We start from the raw sequence: 20,844 nt of genomic DNA, 5'->3' as shown, positions 1-20,844 counted from the left end.
TCCGCCCCGCTTCCATCTCCGGCGCCGAGCGCGCCAAGTTCCCGCGCGCGCTCTCGCGCGGCCCGGCGCCCGCGCGGCACGCCGGGAGTTGTAGTCCCCGCCTGGGCCGGGAGAGCGGGGAGAGCCGGCGCGGCGCGGGCGCGTGGCAGGAAGCGGAAGCGGCCGGCGGCCCGCCCCGCCCCGCCCCCGCCGCCGGCCCCGCCCCGCCCCGCGTCGCCGCGCTCGCCCGCCCGTCCCCGGCCGCAGCACTGACGTGTCCCTCGGCCCGAGCCGCGCGCGGCCCCTCGGCAGCCCCGCAGCCGCCGCCATGGCCAGTGAGTGCCCGCGCCCCCCGCCGCCCGCGCCCCCCCCGCCGCCCGCGCCCCCACCCCCGCCGCCCTAACTCTGCCTTTTCTCTCTCCTCTGCCCCCGTTTGCAAGTCAAATTCCTGGAGGTGATCAAGCCCTTCTGTGTCATCCTGCCGGAAATCCAGAAGCCCGAGAGGAAGGTGAGCGGCCCCCGGGGGGACCCGGGACAACGGGGCCGGAGCCGACCCCCCCGCGATCCCCGCGACCCCCGCCCGCTCCGCGCCGCCCCCGCCCGCCCCGCGGCGCACGCCCGGGGGTCGGGGGCGTCGCTCCCCGGCTCCGGGGGCCCCGGTCGGGACGGGGAGGTGCGCGCGGAGCACCCCGGGGTCCTGAGAACATACGGCAGCACGAGAGCCCCCCCTTCCCCCCGGGGTCCTGCACCCACGGCGGCCGCGGCCTTGGCAGGGGGTGGTCCACCCGCCGCGCTTTGTGCCTGGACGTCCGACCATCCCAGGGGCACTTGGGGCTCTCGGGGTCTTGAGATCTTAGGCTGGGACTGGAGAGAGAGGGGGGATTTTTTTTGTTGTCGTTGGGGCTTTTTTTCGGGGGGGGGAGTGGGGGGTTGGTTTTGATCATTGTTGGGCCTCGCCTGGCGGTGCTCAGGGGTTACTCCTGGCTCGGGATTGAGGAGTCAGCCCCTGGCAGTGCTTGGGGTGGGGTGGGGGGGCACGCGGGATGCCAGGGATCGAACCGGGGGTGGCACTGTGGCCCTTTTCTCTCCAGGTCCAGGAGCGTCATCCTCCCCACTGCGGTCACAGGCCCCCGTGGTGGTGTGCAAGGTCCAGCCTAGGCTTAGGGCGGGGGTGGACCCCAGAGGTGGTGGCTGGTTGTCGTTGAGAAGGGAGAAGTGACTTCTGGGGAGCAAAGGAGTTGGAGGCTTGTGCTGGCCGGGTGGGAGGGGCTCGTGTCGCCCAGATTTGATTGAGCGTAGTCGGGCGCTGGGCACATGAGGAGATGGGTCTGGGGGTGCTGGGCACAGGAGTGGCTTAAAGGCTGCTCCCCCACTCTGGACCCTGCCGTAAAATGGGGTCAAGAGGCAAAGCTGGGTTCAGGGGGGTGGTGAAAGAGAGAGGAGGTACGACTGGATACAGAGCTTTGGAGATTCTTCTCTTGAACCTGGTTCCGCCCACGGGAGATCGGGCTGTTTACCAAATGAGGGGTGTTGTAAGAATCGTGAACTCTTACGGGCGGGCAATAGTACAGCCGTGAGGGCCTGGCCTTGCACGCAGCCGACCCAGAGTAATTATAGGAGTAATCCCCAAGTATCACCGGTGTGGCTATTTTCCCCACCCCAGTCCCCGACTCCCACCCCCCCAAAAAAAATTGTGAACTCTTTCCTATAAAGAAGCAACTCAAAGCAAGCTTGTTGGGCTTGTGGTCAGCTGAGACGCTGCCTTCGTTGTGAGGTGGGGGAGAGGCATGTTCTCAAGAGGGAGAATTACATGAATTAGGGACCAGAGAGAGGACAGTGGGCATTTGGCATTTGTTTTGGACGTGGCCGGTCTGGGTTCAGTCCCGCCACCACATAAGGTCTCCCAAGCCCCACCAGGTGTCAATGCTGAACACCACTGTGTATGGCCCTCAGGTCTCCTCTCCCCAATTCAGCCCCCCCCCCCCCAAAAAATTAAAGAGGTGTGACTTCAGGTGCACCATCGGCTCTTTGGTTGCTGGGAAGAGAAGGCGTAATTTGGGCCATACTCAGCAGTCCTGGAGACCACTCCTGGCTCAGTGCTCATCTCAAGACCATAGGCAGTGCCGGGGATTGAAGTGGGGTCAAACTGTCTCTTGGGTCCTGTGTCACCATCTGGGCACGGAAGGCCTCATCTACTTCCCCTCAGATCACGAAGTTTTCAGTTTCATGTGTTTTTATTGTTGTTCTAGTGCTCAGAGGCTGTGCAGTTCCCGGACTCAGACTTGGGCTGCACACCCACAAGGCTCGCGTTCTGCTTCTAGAGCCACGTGTCTCGCCCAAAAAGTCGATTTTGCTCGTTTGAGGGTCACATCTGGTGATGCTCAAGGGACCATATGGGTCGGCAGGGTGCAAGGTAAGCACCCTACCCGCTGTGCTATCCAGCCTCCCCAAAAGTGATCTTTTTTCTTATCTTTTATTTTGAAGTTTTTTCAGTTATAATTGGAAATCAAAATTCATTATAAATCAACATTATAAATTAAAATGTGTACATTATTTTGTCCACATAATGTATATTGCAAAACCAAATGGTGTATGAATCACAATTATATTTTCTGTTCTTGTGCAGCCTTCTCTAAAATTAGAATTTGTTTTGAAAATGTAAGATCAGGCATCAGTCCATCTTAAAAATCTCTGGAGGGGCTGGAGCAATAGCACAGCAGGTAGGGCATTTTCCCTGCACGTGGCCAACCCAGGTTCAATTCCCAGCATCCCATATGGTCCCCTGAGCACCACCAGGGGTGATTCCTGAGTGAAGAGCCAGGAGTAACCCCTGTGCACCGCCGGGTGTGACCCAAAAAGAAAAAAAAAAATCTTTGGAGACATACTGTCAGGTTTTCTCTGGTAATCTGTAAGAATACAGTTTTGTGTGTCAGAGCAATAGTACAGCAGGTAGGACCCTTGCCTTGCATACAGCTGACCTCAGCTCAATCCCTGGCATCCCATATGGTCCCCCGAGCCTACCAAAGTGATCAGCGTAGGAATAAACCCTGAGCACCGTCAGGTGTGACCCCCTCTCCCCACGCCCACACACAAACAGACACACACAATTTTTTTCATTTAGTACTGTCCATCACAAGGTCGTTCCATGTTGAAGCCCTTAGTCCTAATGGCCATTACCAGATTGGTTGAGCCATCGAAAGCCATTGTGGCAATCTAGGTAGAGGGACTAGCGAGGCCCCAGCTTCAGGCAGAAGACCCCAAGAGGGGGGTCTGGGAGAGAGTACAGCAGGTCCGAGTACTTGCCCCCAGCACGCGGCTGATTTGAGTTTGATCTCATCCCATATGGTTCCACCCCTACCCCCTGACCACTGCCAGGAGTCACCCCTAAGTGCAGAGCCAGGAGTAATCCCTGAGCATCTTCGGGTATGACCCCCAGACACAACAAAGACCCTGGACAATCTCCGTCTGCAGCTTAGGACCGAGGAAGGGAACGGGGCTGTCTTGATCCTGGGTCATCGTCTACGCAGCAAACCCAAGTAGCATCACGCGTCACACTTGCTGCGGGAACCTTTGGGCCGTTAGCGAGACATAATTAAACTCTCCCTCTATTGCTCATTAGTACCTCGCTGCTCTTAATTCCTCGGAAATACACCGTGGAATCCCAGATGAGTTCACTTCAGAATAACAAGGGCTTGGCAGAGGCCTCTCGGAGGGACCTGGAACATTCCTGTGCTTGCCTTGGGCTGACGTTTTTGTCTGTCTGGGTTGGGAGCCATGTCACAGGGTACTGGAAGCCAGAGGAAGCTCTTCCCTGGGTGCTGGGGGGCCAGGCAGGGTCAGTGGTGGGACCCAGGGCTTTATACCAAGACATGTGGCCTGCCCGTAGGAAAGGCTTGTATGGCAACATGCTTATTTAGGATGGGCTTGGGTCACCCCTAGTGGTGCTCGGGGCTTCCTCCTGGCTCTGTGCTCAGGGGACCACATGGGGTGCCCGGGAATGAACTTGGGTCAGCTGCACAGAAGGCAAGTTCTGGCAGCAGGCTTTGATCTGGGGTGTGATCTTGCACCCCTGAGAACTCACATGGAAGCCATGAGCTCAGGGACTGATCACTGCTCCAAGACTTTGGGTTTTGGTGATAAAATACAAAGGATTCTGTTGGGGCCCATGGTTAAATGACACGGGGCCATGTGGATGGGGCTGTGTAGAGGGTGCGGGCCCAGGTTTGGTGTGGGGGGTTCCAGGTGTGCTTCTCCAGGTGGCTGGGGTGGGGGGGCCTCCCCCAGGTCTGTTTCCGTTCATTCCATCATTTCCATTCCATCATTTGCTGATGGAAGGAACTTGCAGCCTGAATCTACTCTGTTCCCTTCCAGATCCAGTTTAAGGAGAAGGTGCTATGGACCGCCATCACCCTCTTCATCTTCTTAGTGTGCTGCCAGGTAAGCCCCGCCTTGGCCCCACAGGGGTAGGGTGGGGTGGGGGGCTGCAGGCCGGGGCCCACACCCTCCTCTCCCGTCTCCAGATCCCGCTCTTCGGCATCATGTCTTCCGACTCGGCCGACCCCTTCTACTGGATCCGTGTCATTCTCGCCTCCAACAGAGGTAAGACCGGCACTCGCAGCCCCGTCTCTGTCTGTCCTGGGCTTGATGCAGCCTTTGGAGATGGAGAGGAGAGAGTGCTGTGCGTAGTTCAGCACCCAGGCTTCAGTCCTATTCAGAATGGCATTTGAATGAATTATTGAGCCCACAATAGTGAGGTAAACACTGCAGGGAATATCAAAATATGGGCACGCCGGAATGTTTTTACACAACTGAAAGGATGGCGTTTCCACAGGAACTTTCTCTTTTGATAATATTCATCAGGACATCATTTATTTTCAAGCTGCCTCTCTTTCCTATCTGCAAGTTTTGTTGTGTGTGTGTGTGTGTGTGTGTGTGTGTGTGTGTGTGTGTGTCAGTGTCAGTGTGACTGTCTCTTCCATGCAGTTACTGGGGAGCTGACAGAGAGGGCAAGCAGCAGTATAAATGTTCAACCTCCGCCCTCTCTGTCAGCTCCCCAGTAACTGCATGGAAGAAACAAAGTCACACCGCTGCTCCTTATTAGAGAGCAGCTCAAACTAGCTTCCAAATCCGTTGGAGGGACCAACTGTGCTAGCGTAAACTCACTTGCGTGTACTAGAAGTAGCGGATCACTCGAGGCTCAGCCACGTTGTTCAGGCCTGCTCTCCAGACTCGGGAAATTATTTGAATTTTCTCCCTTTGTATTGACTGACAGAGAGACACGTCTTCTCTCTGTGAGCCCGGGAAGAATCTGTTTGCAGTGACTTCTACTGCAGAGTTCTGTTGCCACGCCTTGAGCGTTCCCAAACAGAATGAGATGTTACCTGCAGGGTGAATGGAATTCCTTTCCCGTTGTTCCTATTTGGGTGTCCTCTGAATGCTGCTAGCAGACTGAAGTCATGGGACCCACGTCCAGGGCGCGTGCACGCTTCCCTCCTTGTGCTTCTCTCTTGATGTTCTGCTTCTCCAAGCTGACGCTGGCTGTGTCCCCCTCCCCGTCGTCTCCAGGCACGCTGATGGAGCTGGGCATCTCGCCCATCGTCACGTCCGGCCTCATCATGCAGCTCTTGGCCGGCGCCAAAATCATTGAAGTCGGTGACACCCCCAAGGACAGAGCCCTGTTCAACGGAGCCCAAAAGTGTAAGTGAGGTTTTGTTTTGACGGTGGCGGGGGGAGGGGGGGCACACCCAGTGGTGCTCAGGACTTATCCCTGGCTCTGCATGCAGGGATCACTCCTGCGGGTGCAGTGCCGGGGATGGAACCGGCCCACTGCATGTGAGGCAAGCGCCTCACCTGCTCCAATCGCTCCGGCCCAGAGATTTTTAGTATGGCCTGGACGGGGCATAGCTGAGAGTCGGGTTGCGTGGCAGTGCCTGGGACTCCGTGGTTTCATTCTGTCCAGGAGCGGAGCATCCCCCAGGGCTGTGAGCCCCACAAGCGCTCCATAGCCCGGCATGTCTGGGAGAGTCCCAGATGGAGGGCCTTTGGACTGAGCTACGGGGTCCGGAAGTGTGTCCAAAGCCACAGGCTACAGGGATGCCTGCCCCCAGCCTTAGTTTCCCCCCCACTGAGACAGGGTCTGCTGTGTGGACCTTGTGAGAACCCCAGCGTAGTCAGGTGGCAAGTTTCTTTCTTCCGAGGGTTTGGGAGGACTCAGAAGGATTCGTGGGGGACATCTTGGGACCAAGTTAGCCTGTTGCTCTTCATCCGAGAGAGTTAGACTGTTGCTCCTACGTACCTCGGCAGTCCTGGCGTCACTGGGAACGGGGACCCTCAGGCCAGGCCAGCTCAGTCCACACCTCCCTCTTGACTGTGGACTGGAATTGCTGATTAAGAAACGGAATCTGATTTCTTTCCCAGCCGTGTTTTGTTCCCGTGCCAGCTTGACTGATCTTACGTGATTAAGTGGGAAACACTGGTCGTTTCAGATGACTGGTAAAATCCTGATTTTAATGTACAAGTGAAAGAACATAAGCAAATCAGCTGGGGTTGGAGAGAATCCATGTGTTGCTCCTCAGAAACACACAGAGCCCTGTGCCCTGTGCCCTGCGGGGTGTGGAGGAAGGCAGAGCAGCTGGTCTCTCTTTGGTCTTGACAGGTTTTTACGGTTGGGTGTCTTAGGCCACACCCCCAGCAGGGCTGAGGGCTTTCTCCAGGCTCTGCGCCCAGGGCTCACTCCTGGCAGGGCTCTGGGCACCGTCGGGGGCTGGGGAGGCCAGACCCAGGGCCGCTGTGTGCAAGGCCAGTGCCTTCCCCCGCACTATCGCTGCAGCCTAAGTCTGGAGAGCGTTTGTAAGTGTCCTCCTGCCCGAAGGAGTCAGTGTTCCTAAATACTTCCGAGCATTCTGGTAGAGGGGCCAGAGAAACAGCACAGCGGCCACCTGCCTTGCACCATCTGGCCCAGTTCAGTCCCTCAGCACCCCCTTGTGGCCCCCTGAGCGCAAGTGGGTGTGAGACTTGTGTGCGCCCCCCCACACACACACACACAAAAATAGGTAAAATACAAATTCTTTTGGCACATCAAGTAAGTTTTCTTTTCCACGGCCGCCTCGCTGCAGAGTGCAGGGAAGCCCGTGGTTATAGACACGCATCATCTGTGTTGTGGGCCCCTAAACACGGTGCTGGTTCCCTGTGTCTGAGAACCCAGGAGCAGGACACAGAGACCAAGATGGTCCACATGGAAGAATGCTGCTGCTTGCCACAAGAGCTTCGTGGCACAGGCAGTGGACTGGACACCAAATGGTGGCATTTGAGCTTGTCACTTAAGAAGCACATTCCGTACAAATTTCAGTTGACTGGATTTGGGTACAGGGTAGTTTGCTTGACTGCAGAGTTCGGGGTACTGTGTTTGGACTCGGCCCTGGGGAGCGAGTGTGGAGGTGGCTCAAACCTGTTGTTACATGAGGACCTGGCCATGAGCCAAGTGTGGGTGCTGCAGGGTGGTTTCATGAGCTGTCCACGTGCCCCCGGGTTTGGCCTTCAGGAGCGTATACCCCTTCTTTGGGAAGGGTCCTTGTTGGGGGTGCCACACCCGTTGAGTTCATGAGAAACAGATTTGTCCTGTGTCTTCAAGGAAGCAAGTGCTTCCTTGCCCATCGCGAGGAGCGTGAACTTAGGCGACAGGGAAACTGAGGCGTGCATGTGTTGAAGGCCATCCGCCAGCGTGTTCTCAGCAGCAGCTCTGATGTTGTGTCCAGAGCGCAGGGAAACAGGGCCCGGAGTCGTCCTCTCCCTCGCTCCCGGCCAGCGCAGGCCAGCGCTCACCGGCTTCCTCTCCACTCCAGTGTTTGGCATGATCATCACCATCGGCCAGTCCATCGTCTACGTCATGACCGGGATGTACGGGGACCCCTCGGAAATGGGGGCTGGGATCTGCCTGCTGATCACCATCCAGGTAACGGCTGGGGACACAGCCAGCCCTGCCGAGGAGCATGGGTACACGTGCACACACACACACTCACGCACGCGTGCACGCACACCGATCACCATCCCGGTAATGGCTGGGGACACCAGCCAGCCCCGCCAAGAAGCATGGGCATATATGCACACACACACACACACACACACACTGATCACCATCCCAGTAATGGCTGGGGACAGCAGCCAGCTCATGGATGTGCATGTGTGCACACACGCGCGCGCGCGCGCACACACACACACACACACACACACACACACTGATTACCACCCAAGTAATGGCCGGGATACCAGCCAGCCCTGCCAAGGAGCAGGGACAGGCGCGCGCACACACAGCTTTCTCTCACACGCCACCATCCAGGTAACTGTAAGGGACCCCGTTCTCCCCCTCCCAAGGAGCACACCAAGTGTGTATGCACACACACGTATGCACTGCACCACCACACACCTGGAGAGGCATAAAAGAGACTTGGAGAGGCCATAGTCCCGCACTTGCCCTGCTGCGGCCCAGAGGGAGGGACCGTCCCTGCTGGCGGCCGAACGAGTCCCCAAAGCACGGGTGTCCGTCTCTGCAGCTCTTTGTGGCCGGGTTGATTGTCCTGCTCTTGGATGAACTTCTGCAAAAAGGTTATGGCCTGGGCTCCGGCATCTCCCTCTTCATTGCCACGAATATTTGTGAGACCATCGTGTGGAAAGCATTTAGCCCCACCACCGTCAACACCGGCCGAGGTAAGGGCCCGGCCAGCTCTGGGGCCAGCACCCGTGGGCAGGCGGGCGGGCACAGAGCAGAAGCCGTGCCCCTCGTTCCACGTGTCCCTCGTTCCACGGAGAGTTGCTCCATTGGGGAACATCTGCCCCGCGCTGTCTCTCTGGCCCCAGAAGTCAGCTTTCCAGCACCAAGTGTGTTGGTCCCTCTGCAGAGGCTGTGCGCTCTCGGTGTATTCTGTGAACTGAATGCTGAGGCCCTGGCCTCAAGAGACGCTGTGGCCTCATTCGTGAGGCTGAGAATAGGGCCCTGGGCAGAGGGAGGCCGCGTGTGCTTGTAGTTGGAGCCAGGGAAGAGTGGGTCAGAGCAGACCCTGGCCGTGTCACTGGGCAGGGGTTAAACCCCACGCATGGTACCTGGCAGGGAGGCGGCTGACGGGCCAGCCCTGCAGGGAAGGGGACGGGAGGGAGGAGGAGGAGGTGGTGGTCAGGGTGAGTCCCTGTCTCTGGCTGGAGGATCCCCTAAGCTGCACAGAGGTGACCCGGAAGGGCCAGCAGCCACCAGCCCAGGGCCACACTGCATTCAAGAGCCAGGCCCCTCCTGGGGTCAGAGGGCAGCTCGCTTCCCTCCCGCCGCTGCCTCGCTCCTTCACCCGGGCCCATCCTTCCCGCCCGACAGGAATGGAGTTTGAAGGCGCCATCATCGCCCTGTTCCACCTCCTGGCCACGCGCACCGACAAGGTCCGGGCCCTGCGCGAGGCCTTCTACCGCCAGAATCTGCCCAACCTCATGAACCTCATCGCCACCATCTTCGTCTTCGCTGTGGTCATCTACTTCCAGGTGCGTCGTGTGCAGTTCCCCCCCCGGGGTCCCAAAGTCCTAGTGCGCACTGGGGTCCGTGGGGGGTGTCTGGCGCGGTGAGATGGCAAACGCGCGTTTCAGGGGCGCCTTCCCCGGGGGTCTGCTCCGGTGGTCAAGGCAGAGTGAACTTCCCTGTGTATCCTCTGGGCTGACCCTGGGAGGCGTCAAGATGTGCTTTGAAAGTCCTTGGTTCAGGAGAAGAGAAAATGCGCTGTGCGGCCTCTTCTGTGTCGTGACCAAAATGTGGTACCTTTTGTTGGTTTGGGGTTGGGGGCCACACCCAGTGGTGTTCAGGGATCACTTCCTGCTCTGTGCTCAGAGGGTCACCCTGGTAGGGCTTGGGAACCCCGTGGGGTACTGGGGGTCGGACCAGGGGGTTGACAGGTGCCTTGTCCACTGTACTGTCGCTCTGGCCCCAAGGCCCTTCCGGGTCACTCACACAGGCACCCTGATCTGACGTCTGCCTTTGTGTGGTTGGTCTGGCAACGGCTTTGATGCACATCCCCCCGTCCAGAGAAGGTGCAAGGGGAGCCGCTGAAAGTCCCCAGGGATTCTCTGTGTTCGGCGTTCCCAGCGTGCGCGGCTCTGCTCCTGCGGCCAGACGGTGGGCACAGGCGGCTCTTCTGGAGCCGACCAGGGTCAGAACTGAGCTGTTCAGAATTTACTTTGAATCCTCTGTGTTCTGAGCCCTGTTCAAGACCCCGGGAACTGGCCCAAACAGTAGATAGGAAACCCGTTCTTGAAGATTTCAGCGGGAGAAAGGAACGTCCGAGGAAATGTTTCTGTTTCTGATGGAAAGTGTTGGACAGGGCTGTTCGGGGGATGTGGTGGCCTTTCCAGGGGCCACTGGGAAGCTTTGGCCAGCAGGGCCACTGCTGCTGAAGAGGGCATGTGCCACAATTTGCCTCCAGACGCCATCTTCGCACACCAACAGCCCTGGCCCAGAGACTCCCAGTTGAACAGTTGAATCCCAAAATGGATCAGTGCCATACAGAGCTGTCTCTGGAACCCAACCATTTACAATCTAGAAACTTACATTTACAATTGTAGCCACGCGAGCTCTCGTGATATTCGAGATGAGCTATGGAAGATACATTATCTAGCCTCTGCCCCTGTCAGGGAGGCTTGAATGGTGGTGGAAAAATTTGAGCAAAATTAATGCCCAAAATTCAAGAGAGAGTATTGGGGAAATTGTCTGCCATAGAGTCAGGGTAAGGACTGCGATGTGTGTGTGTGTGGGGGGGGGGGGGGTGGTACTTGGGACATTGGTGGTGGAAAACGGGCGCTGGTGGAGGGATGGGTGTTCCATCATTGTAGGCTGAATCGCATGAAAGCTTCGGAACTCTCATGGTGATACAATAAAATAAAAAAGTAATGTGGAGCTCATGCCCCATTCAATCAGCTTAATCAATGGCTGAACAAATAGCAGTACTCTTACGTTATTTAAAAATAAAAAAGAGGGCGTGTGTTGTTAGCAAAAGTGGGATGGCGCCAGCGTGCCATGCCAGGGGCCGGTGGGGCCCGGCTTTGCGGGTGCCTGGCCTCGCCGTCACCGGTGCATTGCTCTTGGGCTTCTCAGGGCTTCCGCGTGGACCTGCCCATCAAGTCTGCCCGCTACCGAGGCCAGTACAACACGTACCCCATCAAGCTCTTCTACACCTCCAACATCCCCATCATCCTGCAGTCCGCCCTGGTCTCCAACCTCTACGTCATCTCCCAGATGCTCTCGGCCCGCTTCAGCGGCAACCTGCTGGTCAGCCTGCTGGGCACCTGGTCTGTAAGTGCGGCTGCCCCAGCTGGACGGTGGGGGGGGGGGGGGTCTCACTCCACCCAGGGAGCCTCTGGCTGGTCCCCACCCCCCACCCCGTGGGATTGCTAAGAACATGGCGCTGTGTGCCCTCCCCAGGACACATCCTCCGGGGGCCCCGCGCGGGCTTACCCAGTAGGGGGCCTCTGCTACTACCTGTCGCCCCCTGAGTCCTTTGGCTCGGTGCTGGAGGACCCCGTGCACGCGGTCGTCTACATCGTGTTCATGCTGGGCTCCTGCGCCTTCTTCTCCAAAACCTGGATCGAGGTCTCCGGCTCCTCTGCCAAAGACGTGAGTCTCCGCTCTCTTCCTCCCCGGGGAACGGTCAGCAGCCGCAGCCCAGTGGCTCGTTTCGGCACTGTTGTCTGGGGGACCTGAGCCAGAGTGCCCGAGACTTGGGTGCGTGACCCCTTTGCAGTAGCAGTGAAGTTGCCATGTGCCCGGGGGGCGGGGGGGTCTGTGCGGCCGTAGGTGGTCTGGGCACTGGGGCCACGCCGTTGCCCGCGCTCCCGCCCTGGGACCTACCTCCCCTTCAGCCCCTCCCCCCACTGGCGTCTCGCAGGTGGCCAAGCAGCTGAAGGAGCAGCAGATGGTGATGCGCGGCCACCGGGAGACGTCCATGGTCCACGAGCTCAACCGGTGAGTGCAGGCCCCAGGGCAGCCTGCTGGGACGGGCCTCGCCAGGCCTTTTCATGAGGTGCAGGCTAGGAAAGGTGCCAGTGTCTTCGGGGGGATGTTGCAGGGGGGTCTGCTCAGCTGGGGGTGACAGTCATGGCGCACAGGTGACCTCTGCATCAAGGCTGAGCCCTGGCACCGCTTCTCCCCCGCCCGCCCAGTGTTGGCCACAGCGCTGGACAGTTCAGCGTGACAAGCGTAATCGTGTCTCAAGACTGTCTACTGTCCATACCCTCGTGCCCTAGCTGTGAGGCTCCCGGCTGCCCTCGCACTGGTTCCAGCCTGGGGGAGGGGCTTGTCATTCTTCTCCTGCCTTCTGGAAACCTAGAACAGAGTTTGCCGACGTGGGCACACCGCGCCCTTGGACGGCTGGGGAGCATCTTGTTCACCCAGGGGTCCTGGTCGCCAGAATGTCGGGAGGCCCGCGGAGCAGGGAGCCTCTGGGCTAGACTGACGGGGCAGGAGAGAACTTGGGGCCGAGCAGTGTGCCTTGAGGCAGCCAGGTTCCAGCTCCATCCCCGGTACTACAAGGTCACCCCCAACTCAGCGGGGAGAACTCCCTGAGTACCACGGGTGACCCCAAGACCCCCACCCCAAGAAAAAAACCCAAGCAAAACTAGACGTTAGCAATACTTGCAAAGCAGGTGGGTTCAAGTATTGTTTCTGCTCTGAGCCTCAGAATCCTGTCTCGGGCCGCTGTGGTCGGAGCAGCACCCCCACTTCCAGGCCTTGGGAAGGGGTGGCAGGAACTCAGGGCCTCGGGTCAGAAGTGACATGTTGGACTCCCGGCCCCTCCCTAGGTACATCCCCACGGCGGCGGCCTTCGGTGGGCTGTGCATCGGAGCCCTGTCTGTCCTGGCCGACTTCCTGGGCGCCATCGGCTCGGGGACAGGGATCCTGCTCGCCGTCACCATCATCTACCAGTACTTCGAGATCTTCGTCAAGGAGCAGAGCGAGGTGGGCAGCATGGGGGCGCTTCTGTTCTGAGCGCCGCCCCCGGGCCCGGCGCCCGCACAGGAGCTCGGGGTGGCCGCGGCCTGGACGCCCTGGCCCAGGGGCACCGCTGCGGCTTGTGGACTTGGCGAATATTTTTTTTTTTTCTGAATTTCATAGTCTTTCATTCCATGTTGTAAAGTGCTAGAGATTTTCCGGTTTGCAGTTTTTGCTTTTTTTTTTCCCCTGGCACTGGCGGAAGGACTGCAGGCGAGGGGGCCAGTGCCAGGGCTGGGGGTGGCACTCGCCCTCCCCCGGTGTTCGTGTGACTTCGGTTCCCGCCCTGCCCCCTTCTCGGCACCGCGGGCTCGGCTCTCCCACCGAGGGGGTCTCGCCGCTCAGAAGCACAAATCCTGGCCCAGGCTCTGTTCGGTGGCAGGGGTTGCCCGAGGCTGGGCAGCCACGTTTGCTGGGGACTGGAAGTGACACATGTCTTGGTCATCACCCGGGGACTGTCTGGCTCATAACTGTTCTTTGGGAAGACACCATGATTTTAAGGGCAGCTGCTTCCCCGAACAAGGGCTAGCTTGGAGCAGTGACGTAGCGGGGAAGGCACTTGCTTTGCATGCAGCCAACCCGGGATCAGTCCCAGGACCCTGTAGGGCCCCCTGAGCACTACCAGGAAGTGACTCCTGCATGGTCCAGGTGTGGTCCCAAACAAACATCAGGAGATGCTTCCCGGGAGCTTCGCGCACACAGGGCCTCTGCTCCGTTTCCCCATGGCCTGCGTGGAGCGAGGCTGGGAATTCTCGGCCCCCTCGGGTTATCCCCAGCGGTGCCCCGGAGCCTTTGTGGGGGTCCAGGAGTGGTACCTGCCCACCCAGCTCTCCCAGTCATCAGTGGACCTGGCCCCAGGAAGGGAAGGTGACCCCATGGCGGCCACCCCCATTTCTCTGCTGGGCCGCTACCACCTTCAACTTCCACTCATGTTTCTAGACTCTTGTCTCACGCGTAGGACCAAACACTGGCGAACCCTGGCACCGCCCAGAGGCCCAGCCCGGGCCGCTGACACCCACGGGTCAGGAGTTGGTTCTGATGCAATAAGCGGTCGCTAGATCTTAGGGCTTCACACTTCTTCCATGGCCTCCGCGAGGCCCCTCAGGGGACAGCACCTGCAGGGCAGGCGACCGCCACACGCAGGGGGCGCTCGGCCTCCGGAGCACAGAGCCAGGGTCCCCGCCCCCCTTCCTCCGAGGGGCTGGACACTGCCCCCAAAGCCACGGCCAGTCAGCAGCGGCTCCCGCCAGCCGACACCATGTCACACGCGGCCTTGTCAGACCCAGTCCCGAGCAGACCCGAGCTCCCCACCTGCCCAGCCCCCGTGTCCAGTGGGTAGCCGGCCAGCGGCCCAGGACTCAGTGCAGGGACCCCAGCCGGGAGCCCCAGCCTGCCCACAGCCGCAGCCCCCGGTGGAACCTGGGCCCCTCGGGTTCCAGGACTTGTGCTTGCCGTGGTCAGGGGCTGACCCCAACTCGGGACTGTCACTGTGGACGCCAAAATGGCATAACTGAGATAAGGTGAATGAGTGACAATAAAGGCGACTTTTTCCAAGCCCTTGGTGTCTGTTCTCTTGCACCCTCCCTCGAGTCCCGCAGGGCCCTTCACATCAGGCCTGGACATCGCCACTGGCCTCCACCCAGAGGGCAGATGGACAGGACTGGGGCCTTGGCCTGTGTGGGCCAGTGATGCCAAAATCTTTGTCTTGGACAACTGCTGATTGTCGTGGGCGGAGTAGGGCGGGATGTTCCCGGGTCTGGCCAGCCAGTGGGCACTGAGGGGTCCCTGGGGCGCAGAGCCCACCCACCATCGCCACATGCTGGCTGCATGTTCTCCCCAGGCCCAGTGCCCGGGACTGAGCTGGGGTCAGCCATGTGCAGGGCCAGGACCTGCCCCTCTGCTATCTCTCCTGTGTCTGTCCAGTGGGGCCAGCACTGCTTGCCAGTCTCGCCACTGGCCAGCTGCAGAAACCGGCTTAAGGACAAGAGAGGCCATACTGCCACCTGGCGGCAGAGCTGGGACACGAGGCCCCGCGTCACTTCCTGCTCAGGCTCCTGCCTGCTGTGGGACCTGACCCACTTCCCTCCCACCATCCCGCTCTGCCTGGCTTTCTGAGGGGGTAACTTAGGGGGACCCCGTGCAGGGCAATCACCTTTCACACGGCTATGACCCGGTTCTGCCTGCTGACAGCCCACGCGCACCCCCTCCTGCCTGCGCCCATTAAGATCCAGCCAGGCAGGAGAACGGGGCTCCTCACAGGGGCCCCGCGCCCCAGCCCTGTACCAGGTACCAGGACACGCACCCCTAGGGTTACAGGATCCAGAGCTGCCTCTATTCCCCAGCAAGAGGGGGATCTGCAGAGCCCACCAGCCTCCGGCCTGCCCTCTGCCTGCCAGAGCTAATGCCCGGCATGTGGAATGTCCCCCGTGGAGGAGAGCCAGGAGCCGCCCTCCATCTAGAAGTCTCCATGCTGCGGGGACCAAGGGCACAGCTGAGCAGCGTGTGTTCCTCTGTGTTTTAAGAAAGGTGCCACGGCGGGGAGGGCGTTTGCCTCGCATACTACCAACCCGGGTTCAATCCCGGACATCCTCTATGGTCCCAAGCCCACCTCATGAAATGATCCTTGAGTGCAGAGCCAGGAGTAAGTGCCCCACACGGCCGGGGTGGGGGGAGGGGGGTGGTCCAAAAAACTAAAAAATGGGGAGTCCACAGGGTGGCTGACCTCAATTCAATTCATGGCATCATGGAGGGTCCCCTGAGCACTGTTGGGCCCTGGTTTAATCCCTGCCACCACATATGGTTTCCTGAGCACAGAGCCAGGAGTAGCCCCTGAGCACTCCAGGAAGTGGGTTTCCCTCCACCCCACCCAAAAGAAGGCTGGACAGACAGGGTGCTTTGCAATGTGAAAAGCCAGCTCTGTTTGGGGTCTTTGGGCCACACCCAGTTGTGCTCGGGGGACCCTATGGGATGCCAGGGATTGAACTGGGTTGTCTGCACACAAGGCAGACGCCTCCCTGCTGTACTATCCCTCCACTCAGTTTTAATCTGGCACCACATGGTCTTCCTAAGCACCAAGCCCAGAGTAGCCTCAGGGCACTGCTGGACATAGCCACCCCAACAAAACCTGATGCCAAATAAAAACTTGTCTCCACCCCTGCCTAACAGCTGGAAGCTGGGCACAGCCCAGCGCTATCGGCAGCAAGAGGATGAGCCGAGGGTGGTCCCGCATACAACGACTCATCCCAGACAGGTGCCGCGCGGGTATCCCCAGGGACTGGAAGCGTCCAGTCTCCAAGTGGAAAAAGCCAGCGTGACCTCGTTTCCTTGGTGTTCCCGGGCAGTAGGACCTCATTTCTGGTGAGAAGAAGTAGTACAGGGGTCCTCTGGGAGTCGCAGGGGAGAGGCTAAAGGGAACTGGGGTGTGTGGGGAGGTGGTTTTTCATTTGTCAAAACTCATGGAACAGGACCCCAAGCACCCAGGAGTGACCTCCCCCAATCACAGAGCGACAATTAGTTCCAGAGTATCACTGGGTGTAGCCCCCAGACCACCCCCACCCACCAAATAACTCCCAGATGGGGGTTGGGGAGAGAGTCCGGGAGGTTAGGCATCTGCCTGGCACACGGCCAGTCCTGTTTCAGTCCCCAGCACTGCCCCATCAGCGGTCACTCCCGGGCACAGCCTGGAATAGCCCCTGAGCATCTCAGGATGTGGCCTGCCCAGCACCCCAGCCCAGCCCTCCAAAAGAAACCTTATGGAGCAGGACCCTGAGGGCCAGTGCATCCCATTGTAGGATGTGCTTTCTGAACAAGCTGGCGATCAGACTCAGGAGCCCACACATGAGAAGCAGGCACTCAGCCACAAAAACACAGCCCGGCCCCTCTGTAAATAAATTTAGCCTTAACACAAACAAAAACCCCACACAGCTCAAAGCCTTTAGGGAAAAAAAAATCTTGGGGCCCGGAGTGATAGCCCAGTGGGTAGGGCGTTTGCCTTGCACGCAGCTGACCCAGGTTCAATCCCCGGCATCCCCAAGCACCGCCAGGAGTAATTCCTGAGTGCAGAGCCAGGAGTAACTCCTGGACATCACTGGGTGTGACCCAGAAAGCAAAAAGAAAAGCTCAAAGGACCTAGATGGGGAAAGGGGGTTACAAGTCTCATCCCAGCACTGTTGTAATCCAGCAGCCTCAGGACTCCGGACCCAAACAGCATTGCAGAGGGGTGCAGCGTGGAACCTTCCTCCTGGGTGGTAGGTGTTGGAGAGTGGCCCCTGACCCCTTAGCATTGTTGGGTGCACCCGAATCAATAACAACTTAGGTAGTTGCAAAAGTATCAAAATCCACTCAAGGCGTTTTGCTGAAGGATAGAGTACTAATGCATCGGGCCAATACTTCTTTGAGATGCACATATGAAATAGGGCTGGGGCAATAGTATAACAGGGAGGGTGTTTCTCTTGGGTTTGTCCTGGGTTCGATCCCCAGCATTCTCAAGGGGTCCCCCTGAGCATCTCCAGGAGTGATCCCTGAGTATCGCCGGGTATAACCCCCAAACCAAAGAACTTTAAAAAATATATATAGAGTGCATCCACTAGAAAGAAAATTGGATTAAAAGGTGCAGTGGGCCTGGGGCGTGTCTGTGGGAGGGCACACGCCCTGCCTGGCTTCCTCCTGGGGCATGACCAGGACAGTGGACGGGGCAGACAGACCAGGTGCCGATGCCAAGAGAGGCTCCTGGGTTTCCCCACAGGATTCCTGCAAGGGCTCCGGGGTACCCGGAGCAATGCATGCACCAGCCTGTGCTTCTGGGGAGGTGGGAGACCCCTGGAACCCCTGGGCCCCGGCCCCTGCTCCTGCCCCCGGGGCAGAGGACTTTGGGATGCACATTCCTTCCTGCTGTGTGCATGGCCAGGCGGGGGCGCTGTGGACCCGTGGCCTCAGCGCATCTGCCCAGTTCCAGAGACCCCGGGAGCCCGACTGCCTCTGCAGCTGCCTGTGCTCACCAAGGTCCCTCACTCTTCTCCCCGACCCCCTCAGGCTTGCCTCCAGACCCCACAACCGCAGCTGCAGCCCCCAGGGTTCCGGGGTACTGCCCATTTCCCTCCTCCGGGAAGGCCTCCAGGACTACCCCTCAGGACCTGGCTAGGGGGCTTTCCTGTCAGTCTGGGGGGCCCCAGTCGTCAGGTCACCGTGGGCATGGTGGGCTTTTCCACAGGCAGGTCTCTGCTCCGCCTCAGCCTGTGTGTTTGCACCAGCCAGGAGTGTCCAGGGCGTGGGCGCCGAGAGCACAGGGAGCAGGGGCGCAGGGCCGCTGGGATGCGGACCCCCGGGGTCCATGGGCCCCGCTGGACAGCGATGGCTGGGTCCAGTGTGGGGAGAGGACATTAGCTGTGGCCCCTGGGGCCTGACCTGAGCCCCTGGGGTCCCATGTGATGGTGGGAGCCCCAGCCCTGACGGTCATGTGCTGGGGTCATATACAGGGTGCGGGGTCAGCGGGATACAGGTGTGCGGGAAGGGGGGGCGGGGTGTAGGGCTGTAGGGACTGCGGGGTGTGCGGGGTGCAGGGGTCCGCTGTAGGGTGCGGACTCTGAGGGGCCCACAGATGCGTGTCCGCGGGATGAGTATCTGCGGGGTGGAGGGGTCTGCGGGGTGCGTGTCCACGGGCTGTGTGTGGGGTCCAAGGGGCCCGCGGGGTGCGTGTCCGCAGGGTGCGGGGTCTAAGGGCCCGCGGGGTGTGTGTGGAGTTCGAGGGGCCCGCAGGGTGTGTCCACGGGGTGCACGGCCCAAGGGCCCGCTGGGTGCGTGTCAACGGGGTGAGTGTCCACAGGGTGCGCGTCTGCAGGTGCGGGCCCAGGGTCCGCCCGCGCCCCCGCCCCGCCGTGGGCCCATTAATCAGGCGCTGACGCGGGCGCGGCCGGCGGGTGGGCGCAGGGGCCGCGGGTCCCACCGGCGCATCTTATCGCGCGGGCCCAGCCGCGCCGCCGCCCATTGATCGCGCGGGCCGGGCCTGGGGTCAGCGCGGGCCGGGCCGGCCTGACAGCCGCATCCATCGCTGCCCGTCGCCTGATGGCCCACGAGCCGCGCGCCCGGGTCATTAATCACCGCGCGCCACAAGCTGACGGCCGCGACAGACCAGCGGCCACCCGCCGCCCGCCGGCCCCATCCCCGCGGGGACAGCTGTCCTGGGAGGATGAGGGGGTGGCCCAGCCGAGGAGGCACAGCGCCTAGAAGTCTGGGCCTGGGGACCGGCCAAGCGCGGCCAGGCCCAGAGCCCGGCATTTCAGCTGTGTGCCCGGCTGGACCTGGGGATAAGGCCATGCCCACACCCCCGGCCCTCTGACCTAACTCCGGAGCATGGACGATCTCTAGGTCTGCTGGGGGGTGGGGGGTGGGCTGCCTGGGAACTCTGCTGAGGGGCAGTCGCTCCAACACCCGTGGGCTCTGAGTGCCCCGACCCACGATGGCCAGGAACCAGCCTATGGACACCGAGGGCCAAACACAACCCGACCACCCGTGCTCTGCCCGGGACAGTAGCAGGTGCCTCTTCTGACAGGAGTCCTGACTCAGACACAGGGAGGCCCTGGGGTGACCCCTCATGTTGCATCTTTTGGGCGATGAGGGGACACACCTGGCGATGCTCTGGCTCTGCACCCAGAATTACTCCTGGTGTTGCTCCGGGGGCCACGTGGGGTGCTGGCGAGGGAACCAGGCCTCAGCCGTGTGGAGGCAAACACCCTCCCCACCGTCCTGTCACTCCGGCTCCTCAGGGCTTGGGGCTGCGCTCAGGGATCACTCCTGGCAGTGCTCAGGAGCTCTTGCGGGCTGCCAGGGGCCGAACCCAGGTCAGCCACGAGCAGGGCAAGCACCCAGCTGGCTGTTACTCTCTGTGCCACCCTTTTATTACTTTTCAAGCCAAGAGGCGTGGCAAGTGAAAACGACGGGGCTAAGGACACCAGGGTGGGGGCACAGCCGTCTGTCAGCAGCCCGTCCCACCTCATGGCACTTCCGGGCTATTAGCACAGGGACAGGGCGCTGGGATTTATGGGCAGACACGCCTTCTCCTTGGCCACCCCATTGGCTGGCTGGGGGGGCACCCCCAGCCTGGGCCCGGCGCCCGAGGACCCAGCACTCCCTCTGACCAGCCCCCACCCGGCCTCACTTTAATATTACAACAATTTTTCACCCCGGAGCCGAAACAGTACAAAAAAATGGGGCTGCTGTAATTGTTGTTAGATTGCGTGTCAGCCTGATAAGATGTAACAAATATTTCCCTCCCAACCGGGGTCCGCTTCCCTCTTGGTAATGGATGGAGAAACTTCTCATAGCCTGAGAGGGAATGGTCGTAAAAACTTCGCGGGGAAGATGAATGCAATAATCACAAGGCCCTCCTGAGAAAAAATAGAACACAACAAAAACAGGAGGAAAATTCAAATAAAAGCCTCCTACCTATCCAGCAGCATGTCCCTCACTTTGGGGAGGGAGGTGCCCATGGCTGGGAACTGGCCCCGAGTGCCTGGTCAGGTCCCTAGCAGCTGGAAGGCCTACCCGGAGCCACCCCAGGCCTCCTAGCCTCTTCTGAAGGCTGCGCGGCCTCGTTTTCCTCAACGCCTGGCCCCGCTTGCCTCACTAACTTGGTCTTCTCTTCCACTCTTCCGGGTGCCGGGGGCGCAACCCCCAAGCAGAGGTCAGGAAGCCTAAGACTGAGGTTTGGCTGAGGGTGCCAAACTGCTGGGCCTTGGGATCACAGTGCCTGACAGTACTGGGGGGTGGTGGATCGGGCCAGGGTCCCCACATGCATACCCAGGAAACGGGGACTGTCCCGAAAGCCTTTTGTCTTTTTGGAAGTGCCCCAGGCCCAC

At 60.0% G+C, this 20,844-nt stretch overlaps 1 protein-coding gene across 2 annotated transcripts; it reads left to right on the top strand.

Moving 5' to 3' along the window:
- Positions 1 to 215: 215 nt before the first annotated feature.
- Positions 216 to 14,545, top strand: SEC61A1 (SEC61 translocon subunit alpha 1). 2 transcript variants are annotated; one of them, XM_056129223.1, is made up of 12 exons: positions 216 to 314; positions 420 to 487; positions 4,351 to 4,416; positions 4,500 to 4,578; positions 5,545 to 5,676; positions 7,821 to 7,930; positions 8,529 to 8,682; positions 9,338 to 9,498; positions 11,099 to 11,296; positions 11,426 to 11,617; positions 11,889 to 11,962; positions 12,799 to 14,545. In XM_056129223.1, the coding sequence occupies exons 1-12, from the start codon at positions 308 to 310 to the stop codon at positions 12,986 to 12,988; spliced, it is 1,431 nt and encodes a 476-aa protein (XP_055985198.1). In that variant the 5' UTR covers positions 216 to 307; the 3' UTR covers positions 12,989 to 14,545. The 2 variants fall into 2 exon arrangements, with proteins under 2 accessions (XP_055985198.1, XP_055985197.1); XM_056129222.1 differs by having other exon boundaries at positions 11,889 to 11,965; positions 12,802 to 14,545.
- Positions 14,546 to 20,844: the final 6,299 nt, after the last annotated feature.

This window comes from Sorex fumeus, unplaced genomic scaffold, assembly GCF_029834395.1.
Source record: "Sorex fumeus unplaced genomic scaffold, SorFum_2.1 ptg000072l, whole genome shotgun sequence".
In the NCBI taxonomy this organism is placed as follows: Eukaryota; Metazoa; Chordata; class Mammalia; order Eulipotyphla; family Soricidae; genus Sorex; species Sorex fumeus.
Note: the sequence above shows the minus strand (reverse complement) of the source record. Positions and strands in the feature narration are given on the sequence as shown.